The sequence below is a fragment of the Lygodium microphyllum genome, chromosome 13 (genome assembly GCF_053477565.2).
Source record: "Lygodium microphyllum isolate KBCC chromosome 13, Lygodium_microphyllum_v1.1.10, whole genome shotgun sequence".
Classification (NCBI taxonomy): Eukaryota; Viridiplantae; Streptophyta; class Polypodiopsida; order Schizaeales; family Lygodiaceae; genus Lygodium; species Lygodium microphyllum.
Window position 1 is genome coordinate 74,737,789 of NC_141147.1, and position 25,720 is coordinate 74,763,508.

General features: G+C 43.5%; 1 protein-coding gene across 12 annotated transcripts in view; it reads left to right on the forward strand.

The window, feature by feature from the left end:
- The window catches only part of LOC148026779 (uncharacterized), a 219,631-nt gene that overhangs the window by 126,806 nt on the left and 67,105 nt on the right, over window positions 1-25,720 (forward strand). For 9 of the 12 annotated variants that reach the window (XM_087691290.1, XM_087691285.1, XM_087691294.1 and 6 more), the window contains 2 exons: window positions 20,479-20,561; window positions 20,690-20,756. In XM_087691290.1, coding sequence (XP_087547416.1) covers window positions 20,479-20,561; window positions 20,690-20,756 — 150 coding nt within the window. Of the gene's footprint in view, window positions 1-18,193; window positions 18,229-20,478; window positions 20,562-20,689; window positions 20,757-25,720 lie in introns of all 12 variants that reach the window. The other 3 variants (XR_015692898.1, XR_015692897.1, XM_087691293.1) reach the window with 2 other exon arrangements.

Here is a 25,720-nt window from a genome sequence, read left to right on the forward strand (position 1 = left end):
ATTTATGATCTACTTGCCTTTAAGACGAAGTTGAATCCCTTTGGTCCCCTTGCCTTTCACATAGATGGTTGCAGCTTGCACTCGTTATGTTTAGATTGTTTCACACCTCTTACTTCTTGCTTGGAGTCAACACTATCATTCCTAAGGAGGTTCCAAGTTCTTTACCCTTGATACATGTACTAAAGGAGATGACTAGTGATATTGAGGTGCCCATTTTAAAACTAGTTCTATGAGGAGCAACAATGGAGGAACAGTGCCCTAGACTCCACATCCACAATGTATGCCTATAGATAGTCAGCAGCTTCTGGCTCTTCTCTGTCTAAAAATTCATAGTTGGTCCCCTTAAGCTGCTTAATTTGTTTAATATAGGCATTGTTGAAGTCGTGATCATAACAGGAAAGAGCTGATACATGAGAATGAGGTGCATTGCAGATTAGAATGGCCTATGTACTTGATAGACCTCAAGCCAAAGTACATGCTACATCCCCATGTTGAATATACATTTTGTCTATAGAAACAAGATTTAGGGAGGAACTTTGAGGTCTAAAGCATGAAGATCTGTATTTTCGAGACTTCACCATCTCCCCTCCAACTACTATCGAAGAGAAGAGGAGGCAGCCTTTTATCTTTAATCCTTATTTAAGATCAAAGTCAGGCCACACTATTGGATAGCGGACACACTTGTCATGGGCAAGATTCTGTACACAGGTTGCTATGTTAGTGTGGATTGGTTTGCATTTTAGGAGTTGCCATAGGAGACTCAACGGTAGAGATTACATAGTCTTAGGAGAGCTAAGACTATGGTTGTGGCCGTGATGGAGGGAGTTCCACTAGATTGGTAGACTGATATAGCTACCTTCCAGACTTGGATTGGTCTCTTCTCTAGAGGGGATATTATTGTGTCTAGCAAAGTCAGGACATTCACTTTCACAGTTGAGGAGGATGGCTGCCTCTAGTGAGAGGAGCTTGACCTTATAGCATTGAGTGGTTGCTCTAGGTAGAGGATCAGAGTAGTCTTCTCTCTTGCTGTTCACTTGTTCACTTGTTCACCGTGAGTGTGTGTGAGTGTGCGCGTGCTGCGGAACCCTAACGTAGCAATGGTATCAAAGCCCTCATCATTCTTTACTTGCTTCGGACTACCCATGCTTATCATAGCCCTCATCATGCGTAAGTTAGTGCGGCAACAGACTAGCCACTCTAATTGTTGTGTGCTAAGCCGATTACGAATCTTTGTGTGAATGAGAGAATAGGCATTCCAGTTTCTCTCATATGCACTCGAAGAGCAATCTTGGCAAGGACCCTCATGGCTAAGGGCTAAAGGGTCTCCAGTGCATATCCAAAGTTTTGCCACCAAAATAAAGACTTCACAAGTGACTCTCTGCTCCAACAAGTGGGAGAAACAAAAGCCATATGCCCTCTTTGATCTGCATAGCATCCTAGCTCCTCTAGCACTGCATTGTGGTCATCCACAGGGACCACACGAGTCAAATAAACAAGCTGGTCTGAACGGAACTCTCTATCATCCATGATCGCCAGTGACTTGTAGACTGGTTGTACCAATGCGGAAAAACCATGGATAGGCTTATGCATCCACTCCCATCTCCTCTCTGCTATCTCTTAAACATGTGCATGCTGTTTTTCTGTGATCATTGTACAAGCACGTGCCTTCGCCAATGCCGCTCTAAAGAAGTGAATGAAAAGGCCCATGGTGGACCCCTCGCAATCACTCATATGTAACACCCTATAAAAGGGAGTCACGACAATGACAATGGCATGAACTTTTTGCCAAAACTACTCATTAAGGCACAAGTGCTGCATGGCTTTGGCCTCCCCTGTCTCATGCTTAACCCACTCATTCCATAGAGTAGACACCACTGTCTAGTACAAGGCGGACCGCACCTCATAAAGGCGCTCCAACAATAACCACATGTAAGAAAAGCGAGTTAAAGAAGGCTTCTTCAACTCCAGTGTGCTATGCTCAAGGATAAAAGTCCTGGTTGGGATGGTCTCACCAATGAATTCTTTGAGAACTCAGCCACCCAGCTCGTGAAGCCATTGGCGGCTATGTTTCAGCAGGTTTGGGAAACAGGGGTCATGCCTTCCTCATGGAAAGAAGGCCTTATCAAACTACTTCCAAAGGTCCCTTCGCCGTCAATGCTGCAACACTAGAGACCAATTTCTTTGATGGGTTCGATGTATAAAATCTTCTCCAAAGTGCTGGCGAATCGGCTTCACAAGCACCTTCCAGCTATTGTGCATCCTCTCCAATATGGTTTCATTAAGGGCCGCAACATTCTGCATAATATCTTAAATGTGCAAATGGCTATTGACTATGCGAGGCACTCCAGTCAGGAAGTGGTATTGATTCAATTGGATTTGGAAAGGATTTTGACTATTTAGACTGGTCTTTCATTGCAGAACTCATGTCTGCTATGGGTTTTGGTATTTGGATGTCCCGATTGATCTACACCATTAGTGCTGCGGCTTCTTCAAGAGTTATGCTCAATGGTGGGGTTACAGAGCCATTTGTCCTTGCACGCTCGGTCAGACAGGGTTGGCCTTTGAGTTCTCTCTTCTTTGCCCTGGTGACTCACCCGGTCCTTTCAATGTTATCCTCAATGGCGGCTTCTGCTCAGCTGGCCGGATTGTCTCTTCCTTTGGGACAGAATGCCTTTAAATCAGCCATACTCAGTTGCACGGAGCCTAATTTACAGTCATTAGGTTGGCAGGGCCAGGTTGTTTCCCGTGGCTCCATTGTAAGGTATCTTGGATACCCATTGGGGGTGGATGTTCAGCCAAAGGAACTATTGAAGTGGATTTCACAAAAACTGGCAGCAAAGTTTATGTATTGGAAGTCGCAAGCGTGGCCATTCCATGTCCGCCTTAAAGTGGCTCAGACAATTATGCTGCCAATGCTAACATATTTCTTGCCCTTGCTGCCGTGGACTCCTACTACTTTGAAGGCTCTCACTCGCCCCATTCGTTTCATGTTATGGAAGAAGGATTCATTGCAAGCAAGTATTTCGTGGATTTCATGGTCACATACATGTACCCCTAAACGCATGGGTGGTGGGGCTATTTTGGATGCTGAAACTCATATGTTGGCTATTCGTTGGTCTCTTTTTCGCGCCACGTGTGTGGATCATCACCTGTGGACCATTATAGCCCTTTATTTTCTTGAGGACAGCGGACTACGCCATGGTAATACACGACTTCGGGGCTCTTGGTGGCATGCTCTTAATGCAGACTCTCGATTTTCCAGTCCCTCTTTCTCTCTGTTATTGCACTTGGTTGGCTCTTGGAAAGTGGTGCTCGAAAAGGCCCGTTGGCATCCAGTGGGGGAGTGCTTGCATACTAACTCCTTTCAACTGGAATTGTTGGCAGTCTCGAGATTACTTTCATGGGAAGACAAACATCAGCTTAAACCGAGATTTAACCGCATGGCCCGTTTGGATGTGACTTCGGTTGCGGATGCTACCCTTGCCACTCGCAATGTCCTCACATCGTTTCGTACTGCTAGGAGACTTTTTCGGATCCTGCGCGGATACCGTGATTTATGGGAACAGCTTTTGTTGGTACTTCAGGGTAGGCAACCCTTTCCTGCCCTGGCTGTGGATCGTCTTGGCAGGACTGGGACCTTGTAGGCCGGTTGAGTTTGGAAAAGGCCTCTGCTAATCAAGTGTATCATCTTCTCATTCAAGATCAGCAATGGCTGGGTGTGAAAGATAGTACTGTATGGGGATTGCGGAAATCGCAGTCATGGTGGAAGGCAACTGTGATGGAGGGCTGGTTAAATAAGACACCTTTCAAATGCAAGGTCTTTCTTTGGCGGGTAATGATTGGTGGTCTTCCTCTTGCCTCGGCCCTTTCCAAGCGTAAAATCTCGAATGGCAATTGTTTCTTTTGAACCACTACTGTGGAATCAGCCCGACATCGATTTCTTTCTTGCCCGCTCGCCAAGAATATCCGGTCACTCTTGTCACAAGTTTGGTGCGCAGTGGTGGGGTCCTCACTAACTCCTTTCGATTGGGTTTTTGTGCGCCCAAACTACCCCGCACCGCCACAGTTACATATGAAGATCTTATTCCACTTTTTCAGATACTGGGGATGCTAGCACATTTGGACCACGCGGAATACCTTTCTCTTTGATTCGGCCTCTAATGTACCGAGACGCATTGCCCGGCTTAAAGGTCTCTTGCATTGGGAGATAGATCTCATTCGGCACTCGGAATTGCTCCGTCGGGAGGACTTGCTTCCTTGGCATATGGCAATCGCCTCTGGGTCTTTGCCATGATTTGTGTAACCTTTTTCGTGGATTAGTACTGGGATTTTATACACGTTGGCCTAGGGCCCTCGTGTATTTTGTAATCATGTAATCATGTAAACTTGTACCTTTTTTCGTAATTAATACAATTACCTTTTACGAAAAAAAGAAGAGAGCAAATTGACCTATGAGACCATGAGTTACAATCATGTGTATGATGGTACAACTGTCTGTGCAAAATATGTATGTAGCACAAAGCAAAATAAGAAGGGACATCAAGGGATGGTGCATCAAGGGAGTATTGGAAGGGGGTAACTTGTCCATGCTAAAGCCATGCAACTCAAACCAGGCCGACATATGTGCATATCAACATGAAGTATCACCCTCTCTGGCAAGCTACTTGGAGGGCTCAAGGGCCAACCGTGCATATCCGTGTTTGGGTAAGTCCCATAGGCTATGTATGTATGCGACTGATCAGGTGAGGGCCTCTACCACAATCAGTGTAGCTGCTAGCTCGGCTACATTCTCGTCTCGACCATCACAGCGCCTCTGACTTGCTGATAGGTGCAACCAATCCTAAATGTCATGCATTACGCTGTGAGCCTTCGCCATATCACATCGCCCTACACTGGCCCCGACATGCTTTGTGTTCATGCAACAGCCTTGGTTCATGTGCTAATAGCATGCATTCGTCAGCCTTGCCATTTAAAAATTAAAAAATAATATTATTTTATTGTATTTGCTCAGCCTCAATCCACATTAAACCATTGTTTGTGTGCAGCCTCTTAACAAGCACGGATATTTGGGGATTTTGCATTAAACATCAATTTCACCTCGATTTCTTTAAAAAAAATTAGGGCTTTTGCTTGAAAACCCCGAATCTCCCAAAAATTTTGGGGATTCTACACTCGGTGCTCTTGGTCTTGCACCGAAATTTGGAGCTTTTCACATTCGAGGTTCAATTTCACTGATTAAATTTGGGGCTTATGCAAAATTTTTCCAAATTCATCGACATTGAGGCCAATCACAACTTCTACATCGACATTTGTGCACATTGGAGCCCTTTTAGTTGCAATTTCTTTATCGATGCTATCAAATTTTCAAGAAATTGTGAGTTTTTGGTATTTTCTTAAATTTCTTTTTGAGCTACACCTACATTTGTACTTTGGACAGCAATTGGTTACAAAAAAACCAGTATCTCATGGATAGCTACTCTCATGTTAAAACAAGTAATATTTACTAGCATAACCCTTAATTTTGTATGTATTTTTAAAAGATTGTACGAAATATCAAATTTTATCCGAGATTTTTTTGTGTACGTTTGGTACCGTACTAAGTCCACAGATTTGACGGATTAGATGGATCGTACCTGACTACCCTACTTGGTTGGTCTACATGATACTTATCACAGTTTTGCCACTACACTTTGTTTACTTGCAAAGGGAGATGCTAATGCTCACACATTTGATGCGTTGGTATCACTATTGTTGTAAGAAGAGCAATCATGGCTGAATCGCTTTAATATAAGTATGGATAATCAAGCATTTGCAGCCAACCATCCTAACAAAGGGAAGTCATGGCAGCGCTCAAACTCCAAAGGAAAAGACAAAACAACTACTTCTACGGACTCCTCAAGCACCAAAGATGATGGTGCTAAGAAAAAGAGGTGCAATTATTGCGGGAAGAAGGGGCATGCTGTAAAGAAATACTTTGATATAGAAACACAAATAACAATCACACGACAAAGCACATACTGATAAAAGAACATAGTTAGGGTTAGGGTAACTCAGAGACAATGAACAGAGAAAATAAGTAAAGTGATATAACTAATGAATATACAATGCTTATGCAGCAAATACACTATGCACTCTGAACGGATCCCGAACCGCAGCAAGGCAGCCTTTGGATGTTGAACACCAACAAACGCAACAATGCAGGCAGGATAGCCTACAGGAGAGAAAACTGCCAAAAGCAGGCTGCATAGCCTTGCGATAGCCTGTAGAAGCTGGGCAATTTCTGGAGGAGAGAAAAAACTGCCAAATGACAGCTGTAGCAGCTCGGCGACAACCTGCAGGAAGCAAACGCATGGCTGTGATGATGTGGCAGGCTGTACGGTAGCAGGTGTGTGCAGGAACAGTAGTTGCTTGGCTGAGAACAACTCCAAACTGTGTGAAGAGGGTTGGAAATTAGGCGCCAACTGATGGAGACAGCAATGGACAGCTTCGGCTGCTTTGGCTGAGATGTTCTCCACGAACGGGGTGTGGGCAGCAAGTTGAAACTCTTGAAGTCTACAAAAACAAGATTGTAGACTGAAGGGAGGGCAACATACGTATTTATAGAAACTTTGGGCCCTCCCAAGTGGGTTTTTGCTTATGGGACATAGAGACTCTCTAGGATCACGTTTCTTTTAAATAAACAAGGTATTTTCATTAATTAATCAAGTTTTGGGTTTGTTTAAGTAAAGCTAATGTATTTTTAGCTCAACACCCCATCTCAGGCCCAACAACGATGCCACGAGAAGGATCTTTTACCCCAAGGTGTCCCACCCCAAAGCAGCGAGAGCATCGGACAAAGGGTGCACGTCGGCTGCCCAATGGTCTACTAAGACTAAAGAGGTGATGGTTATCTTACCGAGGGAGCCCAAGCGTCACCCTAGAGAGGACAGGGCATCAGACAAAGGGTGCACATCAGCTGCCCAGTGGCCTACCAAGCCCTACAAAGGTGGATGGAGTTAGCTATGGATTTCTCTTTTTTTGGTTTTTTGTTTTTTATTTTTTAAAAAAATTGATAGAGTTAGCATTAAGTGGGGTTCAAATTAGTTTTCGTCCTATTGAGTATTTGTGTCCCAAACAGGAGAATGATAAAAGATGGTCAAACCCAAGACCTTTACAAAACAAGCATACTATCCCTACCATTACTGGATGTCAGTGAAGAAGAATAAGGCTAAGGTGTGGATATAGCAAATATATCAAGCAAGCAAGACAAGAAAAGCAAGCAAGCAAGCAAAGGAAAAACCTGCCTTGGAGATTGCCATGGGCAATGCAACGAATATGGTGGATCCAGAGTGGACCACTCCGAAAGACCGAAAATAGATAAATGTGCACAGATGCATGCTTACATGAAGAGAATACCAATGCATGGGGTAATGCAAAGGGCGATGCAAGATGTCATGCTCACGCAAGATGCAATGCAACAGTGTCACTTGGATAGTGCCGTTGCAGGGGAATTGTTCATTTGCCCAAGTGCCCTTTTACAATCATATCATCCTAACAGTGCGAATGAAGTTACAAATGTCCATAATACAATACAAAAGAATAAATGAATGAATATCTAAAAACTGTAAGCACCATCACTGCCACTATCAAGAGGAGAAGCCGCCCTCTCTCAAATTGGAAGGGAAAGCAAAGAGGGAAGCACCCTCTCCCCTTCAAGCTGAAGTAGAGGAGGGTGTACCCAAACCGATCTTGGGTAACAGGTATTGTAGAACCGGCCAGTTGACCGCTTTGGTGAAAATCTCTGCAAAATTGTCGGATGTAGGCATAAACTCTAGGCGGATAGTGCCTAGCTCAACCCGCTCTCTGGAAAAATGGAAGTGGACTTCCACATGCTGTGTCTGTGGTGTAATGATCGGATTGACCGCAAGGGCAATGACACTCTAGTTGTCGAGGTAGACAATGGTGGGAGAGTCGCAATGGAAAATGAAGTGCCACCAATAAACTCCTCAGGTAGATGGCCTCAGTGGTGCCATCGAAGAGAGCCCGGTACTTAGCCTCGGCCGTGGAAGCCGCTGCCATCTCCTGCTTACGGTTGGACCAAGAAATGGGAGCTGTGCCCAAGGTAAAGAGGTAGCTGCCATGGGGACGTTGGGTGTCGGGATCTCCTGCCCAATCAGAATCAGTGTACCCCTGCAAACATAAACCAGAATCATAAGTCATGCTATAAGAATAAGTACATGGTAAATAATGCAACACACGAAGATATGCAATCCAATGTGACATCCTAGGTGCTATGAAATACTGAGTGAGTATGCTGACTGAGTAAGCTAAATCTGGCTTTGTGTGAATTAACCAAAGAAGTTTTCCTACAACAGAGCAATAGGTATGTGCATCAAAGGGCTTTCCTAGGGTATCCTTTGACAAGTGGACAGTAGGATCAAGAGGCGTGTGTGTGTAGGCATGCCACTCGAAGACTTTGAAGTGGAAAATGACGGGCTGAGATTCAAAAAACGCCTCATACGGGGTCTTTTGAAGAAAAGCCGCAGTTGAGCACCGGTTGAGGATGTACATTGAAGTGTTAATAGCCTCGACCCAAAGGCTCTCAGGAAGCTTAGTTGTGAACAGCATAGAGTGTGCCATTTCCATGACTGTCCCGTTCCTATGCTCTACAGCTCCATTTTGAGAGGGGGAGTTAGTAGATGTGAATTGGCGAGAGAGACCATGCTTCAGTAGAAACTTGGAAAACTCGTGGGAGATAAACTCACCACCGCCGTCACTCCTCATGTAACCAATACGACGTCTAGTCTGGTTATGAACCAATAGCACCCAAGCATAAAAATATGTGAAATCATTTGACTTATACTTGAGGAAGTACACCCACATGTATCTAGAATGATCATCCACTATCAAAAAGAAGTACAGTGCACCATTTAAGGTGGCAGTGGATGTCGGCCCACAAAGATAAACATGAATGAATCTAAGAGGCTCCTCAGCACGATGTGTGGACTGCTGAGGGAATGGGGTACAGTGTTGCTTTCCGAGCTGACAAGCTTTACAGACATCGTGAGCTAGTTTAAGATGGGAAAGACCCTCAACCAGCTAACATCGGGATAACCCATAAAGAGAGTCATAACCAATATGCCCTAAGCGAAAGTGCCAAAGACACTCATTGTTTGTAGGCTTCCGAGGTGTGGCTAATGCCTGGAAGCTATGAAACACGGAGCCCTCAGTTGTCAGCTCGGTCAAAAAGTGTGTCATCATGTGGTAAAGGCCATTAGGCTGTGCCTCACCGCGAGCAATAACTAAACCAATATGAGAGTCAAGGATCTCGACTGTGGTTGTTGAAAAGAAAACTGGGGGACATGGTATACATTGTCCAGCGAAGCTAGATCCAGATGTTAGTGGCAAAATTGACGTTACCTTGAGCTTAAGTCTTGACCGAGGAGTTGTTTCGTACGCGGACCCGCCCCGCTGCAGGGGCTCGGGTACGAAAAATGTCCTCTATAGGAGTCATATGATGTGTAGCTCCATTGTCCACAATCCAACAGGAGCTGAAGTGCTCGGCTGTGACAAGTGGGCTTCTGCGGTAACCTCGTTCAAGAGGCAACTCACAGATGTGGACGAGACTCGTATGTGATGTCTCTATGGAGACGATGTGGACCTTTGTAGACCAGTCAGACAATCCCTCTTGATTTGAGAATGTTATTGACCAAGATGACTGAGCCGTGGCAGTCTGACCTTTAAACTGCCCCTTGCCATCACTCTGCCTTCCCTGCTGGGGGTTGCCCGACTGAGGGGTGGGGGTCTAAGACTTAGATTTGGGTGCTGTGCCTTTGGCCTTTGATCCACACTTATCGTCAAAATGACCAGCCTTTTGACAATGTTAACAATATCTATTCTTTTTAGGTACATTTTGCTACCCTTGTTTGAGTTGTGACTGGGAGTTTCCTTGGGATTCCCAAGATGGATTTTGTTTGCCCTTCCCTTGTTGTCCCTTCTGAGAATGAGCAACAAGAGTCCCCTCTGGGAAAGAATTCATATGCAATTGATCGAACAACCGTGCGTAACGCAATAGTTGACACTCAAATTCATAGAAAGTAGGCATGGTAAGCTTTGAAACTATACCTTCCACAAAATTGAAGTATTTCTTGGGAATTTTGTTCAAAAACAATGTGACTTGATCGTTAGAGGACTTGGGAGTCCCCATAATGGAGAATTTGGTAAGAAGTTGCCGATACTTAGCCAACTTCACTTTCAAGTCATCCCGGTCTGTGATTTTAAAGATTGGAGCTCATGGTTAAGATTTATACGACGGTCCTATTCCAAGCCACATAGTAGTCAGTGAAGTGTATCCATCGTTCTGATGCTAAGTCAAAATGCTGAAGCTGAGAATGAAACTTAGGCAATAAGCCCTGCATCAGCTCCACAATAGTGGAGACATTCCTAGCCTTCCAGGAGCGGACAACCTTGTATGGAACAAGTGCAGGATCGGTTGGGGTTCCAACCCCTGCACAAGATCCCATAGGTTCTGGGAGTCAAGGACATGTCTCATCAAGTTCGACCAAGTGAAAAGGTTTGACCGGTTAAAACGAGTCTTATCATTAAAAGCATACTTGGCAGAAGATGAGCTGGAACCATGAGGTGTCGGGAAAGTGGGATAAGATGGAGGTGGAGAGTAAGATGGTGGTGGTGGGTGTGCCTGATACAGGAAGAATGAGGGGGAAAAGGTAGGTAGGCAGAAATAGGTTGGGAGTGTCCAATGAGTGCCGATTGATACGGAGGCACTGGAATATGAATGTTTCCATAAGGTGTTGATGGAGGTGGAGGCATTGGGACATGAAAGCCCTGTCCAAAGCTTGGCTGGGGCACAACAGCATTACCAGAAGGTCCACTAGGTAATGCAATAGAGGCAAGCTGTGGTACGAACTCATCCACACTTGGGAGAGACTAGGAGGAATACCTAGGCTGCATTGATCCCAAAAGTGTGTGAGAAGTAGGTGGAATACCACATGATGAAGGAAATGATGAGATCCTAATGGTGATGCCTATGTTTCCATAACCCCTCGATGCGGTGTGATGTGCAACATGAGGTGTTTGATAGGGGAATGTAAATGGTATAAAAGGAAGTGGAGAAGCAACGGAAGAATGTGGTGGGATGGGTGGGTTTTGAATTTGTGGTGTGAAAGGTGTAGATGCATTTTGTTCATTTTTACCATTTAATGATTGAAAATGAAATGATGACATGATGCACTGTGCAATGTAGAAATAGGAACATCAAATTCATTTTGATTTTGAGAAGAAAACTGAAAAGAAGGAAGGGTAGAAAAAGAGGTACCTGAATTTTTCTTATAATCCTCACGATGTGTGTTAACGTACAAGAATTGGTCCTTAGGAGAACCTTTTTTGTAATCGACGGATTGTACTCTATCTTCCTCATGATTTCTACCAGTATATTGCAAAGTAGAAGAGGTAAAAGACGAAGGAACAAAATACGAATCTAAAGTACCTTGTACCGGAGTGGACGGAAGAGGATGAAAGAATGGAACATACTCCGAATCTCTTTCTCCAACAGGGGGGCCCATCCCTAAAGGATGTCTTGACGGTCTTGCAATATCATCAGATTTATTCGCAACATCTGAAGAGAGAAATTCATGCATACCTTCATTGAGTAGCTTGTCCTGAAGGGCAGTCCTTGGATCGAGCTCCTCAATCTTCTTTCGTCTAAAGCCCATGATCACATGATATTCTTCAGTGGAAAGCTTGTATAGCCTTTTTTCTGTGTTGTTAGAAGTGTCTTCCACCATGACTTTGTGGAGCAAGCTGTTCTGCCCACTCTCGCTGGGTTCTCGGCATAGGTTGTCTGGAGACTGGATTGGTGTTGATGTGTTTGAAGTCATTTGAATCTACAGTTGTTATTGCTTCTTGCGGAGAGCTTTCAGATCAAAGGCCTAGGTTACTCAGAGACTACTAGGCTCTGATACCATGTAAAGAAATACTTTGACACAGAAACACAAATAACAATTGTACGACAAAGCATAGACTGATAAAAAACACAGTTAGGGTTAGGGTAACTCAGAGACAATGAACACAGAAAATAATTGAACTGATATAAGTGTTGAATATACAATGCTCATGCAGCAAACACACTATACAATGAATGAATATTGAACCTCAAACTCTTGTATCTCAAGTATTAGGGCAGGGGTAATGAGCTGGAGAGTGTGCCACACTCTGAACGGATCCCGAATTGCAGCAACGTAGTCTCTAGATGTTGAATACCAACAAACGGAGCAGTGAGAAGCTGGATCTAGTGCAGAAAACAACGAGGAAAGAGAAAGACTAAAAACGTAGGCTGCACTAGAGAGAAATACTAAAAATGCAGGCAGTAGGAGAGAGGACTTAAAACGTAGGTAGGACAACCTGTAGGAGAGAGAAAACTACCAAGCATAGGCTGCATAGCCTGGCGATAGCCTGCAGAAGCTAGGCGACAGTTGGAGGAGAGAGAAAACTGCCAAACAACAGTTGCAGTAACTGGGCGACAGCCTGCAGGAAGCAAACGCAGGGTTGTGATGACGTGGCAAGCTATACGGCACAGGTCTGTGCATGAACAATAGTTGCCTGGCTGAGAATAGCTCTAAACTGTGTGAAGTGGGCTGGAAATCAGACGCCAATTGATGGAGACAGCAATGTACAACTTCGGTTGAGATGTCCTCTGTGAAGAGGGTGTGGGCAGCAAGCTGAAACACCTGAAATCTGCAAAGACGAGATTGTAGACTGAATGGAGGGTAGCATACATATTTATAGAAAGTTTGGGCCCTCCCAAGTGGGACACAGAAACTCTCTAGGATCGCGTTTCTTTTAAATAAACAAGGTTACTCCATTAATTAATCAAGTTTTGGGGCTGTTTAAGTAAAGCTAATGCATTTTTAGCTCAACACACGTTAGTGAAGAATGCAAAAAGAGGATGGCAAGCGAAAAGAAGAAACAATCTGGTATGAGTGTTGCTGGAAATTCAGTTAATGCAAAGGATGCAAGGATACATTTGGCAAGCTTGGATGTTGGTTAGTCTTATGCCTTTGTTGTGCATTGTTCGTATGATCCTTCTTCACGTGAGCATGGTCTTTTAGTTTCTGAAAATTACAGCACTTGGTATTTTGACAATGGTGCCTCTAAGCACATAACGTCCTTTCATGACTTGTTTGTATCATATGCAAATGTACAAAAGGGGGGATTAGTTGTATGTGTAAACAATGCTTTTATGCCATTCAAGGCATTGGTCAGATTCTCATTTTTGTAGTGGATGGGAAGACTATTATGCTTGAGAAGGTCTTGTATATGCTAGGCATAAAGAAAAACTTACTTTGAATTTCAGCCATTACATGTGCTCGTTTTATGGTCAAATTTCACATGGATCGATGCAGTGTTTTTTATGACTATAGTGATGGGGATATCCTCATTGTCATTGGTACTTTGTACAATGGGCTTTATCATCTTGATTTATATGAGAGGAGAGCATTGGAGGATGCATTACATGTTGATGCCACCATTGTACCTTGCAAAACGCATCGTGCTTTGTTTCCCAAGGGTGGTACTATGCGTGCCGATAAAAAATTATAGCTTGTGCACAGTGATGTTTGCGGGTCCATGTGTGTCAAATCCATCGAAGTGTATTTGTACTTTGCTACTTTCATTGATGACATGACTCGTCATTGTTGGGCATATGCTTTGAAGCACAAATCCAAAGTGTTTGCATGCTTTAAAACTTTCTTGGCCTTGGCTGAAAATGGCAGTGGATGCAAGCTGATCACACTATATACTGATCGAGGAGGGAAATATATGTCACGGGAGTTGAACTCCTTGGCTGAAAGGGGCATTATCGGTTAGTGTACTATGCCTTACACACCTCAACTACACACCTCAACAAAATGGTGTGGCTGAAAGAAAATATTGCAATTTGATGGAAATGGCATGTTGTATGTTGTCATAAAATAAGTTGCCCTGGAAGTTTTGGCTTGATGCTATCATGTGTGTAGTGTATGTGCTGAGTCATGGCCCAACTAAAGCATTGGTTGATTGTACGCCTTATGAGGCTTGGAACGGCCGGAAACCAGTGGTTTCATATATCCATGTCTTTGGTTGTTTGACATATGCTTTATAGCCACAACCAGGAAGATATAAATTGGAAGATAAGGTTGTCAAATGCATCTTTTTTGATTATAGTGTAGAAAGTAAAGGGTACCGCTTGTACCAACCCTCCACCAACAAGATTTTTATTAGTAGAGATGTGGTATTTACTAAACATGTTGGTCAACCCTTCATGGACTGCAAAAATCAGTCCAATATGGGGCCTTTGAACATGTTTGATAGTTTGTTGTCTTTATTTCAGCAAGGTGGACTTGAGTTTGGTCAATTTTAGCAACCTATTCAGGGGTTACAGCAGCAAAATCAGTAGTAAACACATGCTGAACAGTAGCTTCATTTTCAGCCCATTGATCAAGGCATTGTTGATTATGAAGTGGGGATGAGAGGGCTGCTATTCAGGAAGCTAAAACAGTCCCTAGATGGCTCTTAGATACATTTCAAGACAGCAAACAACCCATTCCTCCTCCTGGTAGAAATAGAGCAGCCACTCCTTATGCATAGGGTAACTTGGTTGCATAGGCCCTTGTAGCTACTGCATGCAATGAAGAACGTGTTTCTTTACATGATGCTTTACAAAACGAACATTGGATGGCGGCTATGCATTTAGAGTTAAACTCTATTGATAAAAATGACGCATGGGAGTGACTTGCCTGTTGGCAAGCGTGCTATTGGCACTAGGTGGGTTTATAAATTAAAACGTAGATATGCTGGTAGCATAGATCGCACGTCTTGTTGCCAAAGGGTATGCTCAACAACATGGGATTGACTATGATGAGACGTTTGCACCCACTTCACATATGACCACCATTCGTAGTGTCATTGCTTTGGCTGGTCATTATGATTGGTATGTGCACTAGTTGGATGTGAAGATTGCTTTTTTGAATGGTGATCTTCATAAGGAGGTTTATGTCACTCAGCTTCCTAGCTTTGTTTAGAAAGGGTTAGAAAGCAAAGTGTGTTGTTTACATAAGGCCCTCTATGGTTTGAAGCAGGCACCTAGGGCATGGGAAGGGAAGATACATGCATACTTGATTGCTCTTGGCTTGAGTAATTCACATATTGAGAGCACACTTTATGTGGATGACATGTTGTTGCCTGGACCTCATGAGAGACATTTCAGTTTTGAAAGCTGAATTGCAACATGCTTTTGATGTGACACATCTTGGCCACTTGTACTACTATCTTGGCATACAGTTTAGTGCAATTGAGGTAGGCATTATTTTGTAGTAGTTTAAGTACATTGGGTAGCTCCTTTGGAGCTTTTAGATGCAAGATTGCAAGCCTATGTCTACTCCCCTTGAGACAGGCCACAGGTTTACACTTGAGGATTCGTGAGAACCTTTTGATTATTCTCTTTATCAATAGGCTGTTGGCTGTTTATTGTATTTGTGTAACACCTAGCCGAATATTCAGTTTGGGGTCTCCCAGTTGGCACGCTTTATGGACAGCCTTGGTACTACACATTGGCAAGCAGTTGAATGTGTCTTTCGTTGTCTCAAAGGCACACAAACATTGGGCCTTTTCTATCCTATAGGCACTACTCTTTGCTTGCACGCATTTACATATAGTGATTGGGCTGGTTGTTTTGACACCAGGGTCTCCACTAGTGGCAATTATTTCATGCATCGTGATTCATGTATTTCTTGGTTGAGCAAGTAGTCTACAATGGCCACATCTAGCTATGAAACAGAATACAAGAGAGTAGTTATAGCTACATTGGAATATGTATGGCCTAGACACCTTTTGATCAACCTTAGTGTGGAACAGTAGGTACCCACTTCTATCTTCACCGATAGTCAGAGTGCCATGGCAGTTGCCAAGAATCCAATTTTTCATGCTCACGCTAAGTACATTGAGGTGCATTATCATTGTCTAAGAGAGGCTCCATGCAACGGATATTGACTTGGTTTATGTCCGTATAGAGGACAAATTGGCAGATGTGTTTATAAAAGCTCTCTCTAGAGAGAAGTTTGAAGCCTTTCACAAGGCTCTCAACATGATAGTGTTTGGGGTTTGATCTGCCTATTCCTTGTATATGTTCACATCATTCACTCAAGGGGGGTTTGTTACACTTCTCGTGTTCCTCCTATGTTCTAGTGTGAACGCTCCCTTACCTCATGGACACTTTTTACCTTCTAGTTGGAGAAGGGTGTTTTTCCCATGTGAACACCCTATCAGTGGGGGTGTGGTACTTAGTACTTTAGGGATTGTACTTTCATTCATTCTAACATAGTGGATGTGACCTTCCTACACTCTCTCCTCTCTTGCTGTTCACTTGTTCATGGCGAGTGTGTGTGTGGTGTTGAATGCCAACTTAACAAGAATATATTTCTCTTTCTATGGCTTCTAGCCAATAGTAGTTGAGCAATTGGCACTTGGCTTAAATATGGCAAGGATCCAATAATATGTGTACAATGTGGTCAGCCAAAGGAGACATAGAGGCATTCCCTATGGGATTGCCCAAGATCCTGAGAGGTTTGGAGGTGAGCTCTCAAGATAGTATTCCATGGCACAACAAGGTCCATGGTGGTGACATGGGGGGTTATAGCTTGGATGATAGACAGAGGTATATGCAGCTATGAGGACGTTCAGAGGAGCACTACTTCTTATCATTGGACAACATCTGAGCAGGATCTCTACCTTGGACTACTCAAATCTCATAGACACAATGGACTCGGGGGCTTTGTCATAGATGGGAGCTGATTTCCAGCATTATAGCTTGGTTCATATGGATTGTTAGATGTAGCCAGGTCATTGATCTTCAGGACATATCCACTGGGGAGTCTTTATCGAGGATTTAGACAGCGGTAGTCCACACTCTCCATGGGAGATGGGAGAGGATGCAAGGAAGCTCCAAGAGGATGAAAGGAAGCTCTAAGAGGATGAGGAAGAAAGGAGATGCATTCCTGCAGATATGGGATTTGGATACCTTCTTTCATACTACCCCTCAGATGTTGGTATTTTAGTGCACCGGAATAGTTGTTCACACATTTTTGATGTACTTTGTAGTTACTTTTCACAGAGTTATTTGTACTTTGTATTTTACCTGGTCGGGGGGGCGTTCTCCTAGGTGTTGTTAATAGAATTCTGTTTTTTTGGAAAAAAGACTTAGGGTCATTTTTGGCTGAATTAAATTGGTTGAACGAGGTTATGCACATTGGTTAAGTTAATGTGCCAAAATTTAAATCTAAAAAAAAAATTATCAATGGATACAAAATCACAATATCAATGGAAACAAAGATTGCAGTATCAATGAATGATTATAAAGAACCAAGAACCAACGTTCAAGATAACAATGATCATGAAATAGAAAGTAGTAAATTCATGGACTGTGAATGATTAGATTGAAAGTACTGTAAGTACTACCATAGGTAGTACTGCAAGTATTTACAGTGCTTGTAGTAGATACTAGTATAAGCACTACTGTTAAGTACTAGTAAACACTAGTTGTGGTATGTCCATTTGGTACTTTTATAGCTCTATTGGGTACTAAAAAATTACTAGAGTACATAAACTGAAAACTAATAATCAATGTAAAAACTATGATAATGAATTAGAAAGTAATTAGGTGCCAAGTTTAGTTAGCTCTATTAGGTACTTGTTAAGTGAGCTTGTCATTTGTGGTAAAAAATTATATAATTGTTGAACTAATAGAGTCTATGATCAATAATTAAAATAGAATCTATGATGTGAAATTAAAGTAGTAGTTAATTTCAAGAATTATGAACGACTAAATTGAGACAGTGATTGCAATACCAATGAAAAAGAAAAGTGTTTGCATTACTAAAAGCACTATAAATACTACTTATAATGATTGTAGTAAGTACTACTATAAGCACTACTATAAAGGACTAGTGTGCACTAGTTGTAGCGAGCTCTATTTGGGACTCCTATTGCTGTATTATCTACTGAAAAATCAATATATTGTATGAACTAAAAACAAGAATTAGAATTGAGACTATGATCATGAATTTTAATGCTTAAATGCTTTGGCAGTCAAATCTGGGGAGGCTGGTTAGTCACCTCCCAATTGCTGTAAACAGTGCCTTGATTCATTGGCATCCTCTGGCAGCAAAAGCGGTAAGGGATTCTCTGGCAGCAAAAGCGGTAAGGGATTCTCTGCACTCATTACAGAAATGGTATTTTCTTTGCCCCCACTCCCTGCCCCCTGGAGGAGAGTGCTCCTCTAGGTTGGAGTCAACCATCTTTAGGAATCAGTAGGTCCCTAGGTAGAATGAGACATTGCAGACCTCCTGGGAGATGGCCCAAGAGCCCTTGTCACCAATAGATCCAAGCCATCTGCACTCAATACAGGAGGCACTCCATCAGGACATTTCACCTCCAATATGATAGAATAGACCTTGATTCCATTGACATTCTTTGGCAGTGAGTAGGAAGGGATTTTCCACCTACATCACTCGACAGCCCTGCAAAATGGTACATGACCTGGCTGGTGGCCCTCATGTGTGCCCAAGCCATCATCACTCAACATAGGAGGCACCCATCAAAGCACCTCACCCCCAACATGATAGAGCACATCTTCCTGCAACCCGTGAAATCAATGCTGGCATAGGAGCTTTTTCACAGACATGGGAGCTTTCATGTTTTAAGCTTTATAGGTTTACTAGCTTTTCCATGGCCATTTTAGATATCATCATTTCCAAGTCTCATAATTCCTTTTGAAAATTTTGTGCTTTCTAATGAGATCATATCTCACTTGTACTATTTACTCAAGTCTCATAGGCAACGTAAGCATTTTGCAAACATTAGTATATCATTCTGTCTTTTTGTCTTTCTCAAATGGCACACATGCATATAATTATAGAATGTTGCATACATTCACAAACAACCTCCTACTGCAACTGGACTTGTGCCGCATTTACTCGATCTCATAACCAGACAGCCTACTGTGACCTAACCGTCAACTTAAAGGTGAGACCTAACAGCTAGTCTTCCTGTTTGGGCATATATATGGATTGCCTATTTTTCTGTGATGTGATTGAACAGAACTTCAATGGACATCGTATGTGGGTACGTCAGATCTCATATACACACTCATGGGCCACTAGGACAGATGCAGGGCTGATCACATCATGCTGTGACATTTGTAGGGCCTTCCTTGCAGTATGCATCGTTGGCCCATTGTCAGTGGAGCATTAGTGCAGGATTTATTTGAGTGTGCTATCCTTCTTTCCCCTCTGTAGCCTTTAAGACTTCTGTATATATTTTGGTTATCACACGAGCATGCAACTTTGGTTGTACTAGTTTTTTACATATTGTGTTTTAGCTGTTAATAGAAGGGGCTTTATTTGGAAAAGCTTGTTGATAGGCACCAAATTGCATGAATCCACTCAATGTAAGTGAGAGATGTGGACTAAGACATTTGGTAATGTAATGACAACTAATACATGTCTACGCACAAGTAATACATGTCTGTGTACAACGGATGTGTCACATGTTAAAGAGTTAAAGAGGAATTTAGTCCCTAAACCACTTGACGCAGATAGTTTTAGCCCACTTTGCCTAGAAGTTAAGAACATGAACACCTTTTCGGAAAAAAAGGGTGTTACATGGGCAGCTTATTGATAGGCCCCAGGTCCCAAATGCATGAACCCACTCAAAAAGACCAAGACTTATGGACCAAGGCATTCACTAACTTAATGACAAATAATAGATGTCCACCCACAAGAAATGTGCCACTTGGGCATGCTGAATACTAATAAAAATTTTAGTCCCTAGACCCACTCAGTCTACGAACAGTTACAACAGCATCCATTAGTCCTCTGTATACAGATCTGAAGTGATGATGCACACACCTGTAAGTCTAAGATCACTCACTTTGAATTATTTGGCCATTTTGGATACTATAGCCACGAAGTAGAGCATCTAGTCAAGAGTGGGTTTTAACCTTTAGCTGATCTTTTTACAATGCTTTAGAAGTTCTAGAGTGACAAAATGTGACCCTTTTCTTGTTTTCTATTATGATGTATGGAACCACAAGGAGCAGCCGCCTTTAATGAGCATGTAATGAGAAATGTTCCTTTTTCCAGTTCTTTACCCCAAACAATTAATATATGAATCTTAGATCAACTAGATAGATGATTTGTCTCTAGTTTTTTCATTGGTGATGTATAAGGAGATATTGTTGCATTAAGGATTCATTTAGTCCATTAGCAAAGACCAATTGCCACAAAAATGTGTATGGTGAAAATGAATTTTCATATAGGTTTATCAAGTTTTATTAACCAAGAAAGCCTACAATAGATCTGTATGTACTTGGTTATGTTCAAACGTTCCCTTTTGTAAAGAGTAAAATCCGATTTTCTTTCAACATGGAACGTGACTTGGTCTTTAAAGAGTTACTTTTTGTGGTTGGAGTACATCCTGACAAGGCAGCATCAACTATATGCCGTTCAACATTTGAAGCTATTTGGACTGAGGTCTGGTTCAGTCACCATTCTTATTGGATAATAGCCACCATTCTCATTGATAATCGAATGCGAGTTTTTCTTGGAGTTTCTTCATGTATTCTTGGTAATTCTAATCTAATGAATTTGTATATTCTTAGGCAAAAAGACTGCTTCGAGTTGGAGTTGCTACAGGCTCAATCATTACTGTTTGTCCAGATGAAGCAGGTACAGATGTAAAACAAAAATGTAGCATTGAATAATATGCTTTCTGAAGTAATCACATTCTGATCCTAGGACTTGTTTAATTTCTTGAATTGAAATTGTAAGATTATGAAAGACTTATTATTCTCTATTAAAACGAAGCATCTGAGTACCCTGGAAGCTTCTTGTGTTGGGTCTTGCATTGTGCTAAGGTGTTCAAATTCATCTTTGAGTCTCATCCATGTAGCACTGTAAGCTTGATGTTCATAGGGGATATCACTCTGCAATGATGACTTGTGCATTTCTGCAACTGCTGCTTTTCTATGGGCCAATTGATATATCCACAGCCTCCTTATTTTGCGCTACTTGCACACAAATGCCATTATTATTTAGGTTAGTATTTGTTCCCTTTATCATTGCAATGTAGCTTAGAAAGCCCCTTTCATCCAGATAGTGAAGAAAGTAACATAGTTGGCAGTCTCCCTCCACTGTGGGTAAATCCCCTTGAGGTAACGTATAGAGTACAAAGACTTGTGTAAAGAGTAGCTAAGTACATCATAAATACAATGATTGTGTGAACAACCAATCTAGTGGGGAATAAGGCTAGAACATGCGAGGGGCTGTGTGAAAGGTGCCAGAGTCCTAGGTTTGCAAGAAGTCATCCGTCCTCCTTATCCTTGGAGTCTCTCCCAACCCTTGCATAGAGTATGCATGATGTCTATCCAAATCTGGAAAGAGTCTTGTTTTGAGCCTTGAGATCAGGTTGCCTGCCGCCCCAGACCTTGTAGATGATGTCATCTGCTATCTGGAGCCCTCTTGGTGCTGTTACCTGCTGTCCAACAGTTTGCTGATGGCTGGAAACCTCTGTTGCTGCTGTTGCTTGGTTGGAATCTCCCCTTGGTGGTCTCAGTCAGTGCCCAAACAACCTTGCATGGCAGTTTCCCTATCCTTCTAACAAGTGGCAGACTTCCAATGCAGACTCAGCCTCTGGAAATGAGTTTCCAGCAATAATATATCATGGAAATTAAAAAATCCTGTTGTCTTGCCCACAAATTGGGTATTGTCCATCCATAATTTAATGTTGTAAGACCTTTGAACTTGAAAGTCTTTCTACTTTCATTAACCTTAGTCTAAGCATTAAACGTTTGATTTTCCTCTAGCCCAATGACACCACAAGTCATTTTCAAGGGCTCATTTAATGCCTAGAACCAAGATTGTCACCAGGTACCACTAGGACCTATTCAACATAAGTTGTCATAACTTTTGCCAATGAGTCCCCATGCCCAACTTGGGTTTTGGATTGTCATTGCCCAAAGCTTGCAGTTCACTTGTGCACCTCAAATGTGCACAATTTAATTATGCCAAAACAATAATTTAAAATGCATCTCCCATGACATCAGCCATATTCTAACTTGTGTGACTGCTGATTAAGCCAAAGAAATGGTCCCAAGCCTAATATGTATGTGTACCAATTATCTTTCATGGCCCAAGAGGATCTAGATATAATGCACGGCACAAATTGACAACTCATTGAAGAGTGGCTCTATCTAAGTTAGTAGTTTTTGAGCCATTTGATCCTGCCAAATTGAAGTAAGAAAATTTGAATGAAGTGAACCACTCTACCAGCTTAATTAGTATAACGGACATTTTAATTAGTATGATGTGCACAATTCTTCAAGTTTAATTATTATGAAAAATTTCTGCTACTGATAGTTGTGATCCAGAAGATTTTTTGTAATACAAGTGAATCTAGCTTTTTGATAACTACAAAGTGGAAGCTCCTTAGCCGTGTGTCAAGAACTCCATTTCTGATGTGTGACCATTGCCGACTCCTATCTTTTTTAAAACATTATGAATACTATACATGCATCTACTCCATAAGCAACGATTGTGGAAGAAAAACATTGAATAAGTTTACCCCCCAAAAGGCCTTGTTTGAGGAAGGAACTATTGGGTTTCAGCAGCAATCTGTGTGAAAATTGATGATAGATATGCATTGGTTGATACAATTTCTCACGAACGATTGGAAAAAGATTAAAAAATGATATTTTTTCCCCTCCACCAACATAAGCTAGAACTCAGGCAGAAGTTGTCATCATGAATAACATACTTTCTATTGTTACATGTTGGGTAGAATGGAAACTGAAACTTGAATATTGTGGGTTTGACCAAGTCAACACATATTGTCTAGAACCAATGAGACTACTTTCATCCAATCCTGTCACTTAGGCCCACATCATAGAATGAGGTAGTGTGGTTTGTTGATATTCAGAATGCATGTTGAAATTATCCATGATGAATCAGTTAGGGTACTCCACAATGAGCTTTGTGCATGTCCACTATGTGGGGCATAGAACGCATCCAGCCACAAACGCTCACCCTCATATGTGATTTCAATAATGGAATGTCTCCCATGCACATGATTTCTTATCTCCTTGCAGGCTGCAAAATGCTCATGCATTATCATGAAAATCCCCAATTGCATAGTGGGGAGTCCTGAATAATAAGCACAATGGCCTATATATTGAAAGAACGAGCTCGCTTGACTATGCATTTTATGCTCAACAGCACACACACAACATAAGAATATGATGACAATTTCTTCCACAATATGCTAAGTTTCTATGGAGAGCAAATCCCTCTAGCATTCCATTGAACCAAATTCATTGATCAATCAAAATATGAGATGAGTTTGTGAGATGGTAGGCTCGCTTACTTAATTTGTTGCTATCACTTTTGCACATAACTATGTAATCTCCCCACTTTAAGGTGGACATGGAACAAAGATAAGCCTTCGCGGATCTCTCCAGCCCGTCATGTCATGCATGCTACCCCTGCCCCTGATTGATCGTCGTGCCACCCCCCGCCGGATTCATCGCGCCTGCCCCGCCGTTCCCTCCCTGTTGCCATCGGAGAGCCCCCTCTTGCTTGCAGCACGTTGCCACTGCCCCCTCCAGCGCCTGCTCGTTTGCCCCCCTGCCTGCGCCCCCGCTTGCACTTCTGCTCTGCGTGTGCCCGCCTTGTCCTGCCCTGCTCATGCACCCTCCTGCGCCTGCCCTGCCCCCCCTGCCTGCGCCTGCCCCCCCTGTGTGCTGTCCCTGCCTTGGGGCCCAGCCCCCTGTCAGAGAGACACACCACTGGCATGAAAAACAGCAACTTCCTCCTCCCCCCCCTCCTAGTTGCTCTTCTCCCCTGCAGCAACTCTCCCCTCCGGTAGCATAGCAGCGTGATAGGTAGGTTCTCAAAAGGGATGCGCAATGGAAACCTTTGGTCAAACACTGGCGCACACTGCGAGTGCCCCCAATCAAACACCTTGAGTGTTGTCCTTTCTGAGGAGCAACTCTTAATTGTCCGGGCCACAGAGTTGGAGCTTAAAGAAACAACGATATTTGGTCAGGTAGTTGGACACTCCCCAGCGAGAGCCCAGCTGCGAAATTAGCTCCACTCGACGTTGTGCATTGGCACAGTGCAGATGGTGGAGGCAGTCCTCATGGGCCGAGGGATCTTCATGATTCGACTCATCTCTGCAGATGCAACTCGGGAGTTAGTGGAGAGCTCGCCCTATGCCTCCACGAAGGGGGTTATGTACATGGTTCCCTAGTATAGCGGCTTCACAGTGGAGACTTTTGCGCTCAACAAATTTCTCAGACACCCAGTCACCTTACTTTTCCCCGGACCGGCAGTAGAGTATTGCCAGTTAGTGGAGGACTTTGGACGGCTCTTCGGCACAGTTCTTCCTGCCTCCTTTGCGGATGCAATGACACCTACAGGAGTCCCCGAGGTATGAGTGGATGTGAAAGACACAAAGAATGTACCAAAGTTCTTGGAGATGAGGCAGGAGGTCACTCCTTTAGGCAGCAGGTCATTGCGACTAGGCAATCAGGATAGTGCCTGCGTTCCCACAAGTTTGGGCATCTTGTAGCAAATTGTATGCGTTTCAGAGCCAAGGCGGCTCCGCGGACAGGCCCGGAGGTGGATGCTAACGGCTTCACATGGGTCCAGAGACGACAGAGAGGGAGACGGCAGGGGGGGCCGCGGCTAGCTTCCTCAGACGCAGCCTTGACAACAGGGAGCAGGAAGGCGAGCTACGCCCCGTCGGCAAAGCACCCCTTGCCCCCCCTTGCCCGCTCCACTCGGCATGACCGTAGTCTCCCACATCCACCACCCGCGCCAGAGACTACCTCACTTGAGATCCCACAGGCCCCCCCTCTTGGGCTGCACAACAGCACACACACAACATAAGAATATGACGACAATTTCTTCCACAATATGCTAAGTTTCTATGGAGAGCAAATCCCTCTAGCATTCCATTGAACCAACTTCATTGATCAATCAAAATATGAGATGAGTTTGTGAGATGGTAGGCTCTCTTACTTAATTTGTTGCTATCACTTTTGCACATAACTATGTAATCTCCCCACTTTAAGGTGGACATGGAACAAAGATAAGCCTTCGCGGATCTCTCCAGCCCATCATATCATGCATGCTACCCCCGCCCCTGATTGATCGTCGTGCCACCCCCTGCCGGATTCATCCCGCCTACCCCGCCATTCCCTCCCTATTGCCATCGGAGAGCCCCCTCTTGCTTGCAGCACGTTGCCATTGCCCCCTCCAGCGCCTGCTCGTTTGCCCCCCTGCTTGCGCCCCCGCTTGTGCTTCTGCTCTGCGTGCGCCCGCCTTGTCCTGCCCTGCTCATGCACCCTCCTGCGCCTGCCCTGCCCCCCCTGCCTGCGCCTGCCCCCCTTATGTGCTGCCCCCGCCTTGGGGCCCAGCCCCCTGTCAGAGAGAGACACCATTGGCATAAAAAACAGCAACTTCCTCCTCCCCCTCTCCCAGTTGCTCTCTCCCCCTGCAGCAACTCTCCCCTCCGGTAGCATAGCAGCGTGATAGGTAGGTTCTCAAAAGGGACGCGCAATGGAAACCTTTGGTCAAACACCGACGCGCATTGCGAGTGCCCCCAGTCAAACACCTTGCGTGTTGTCCTTTTT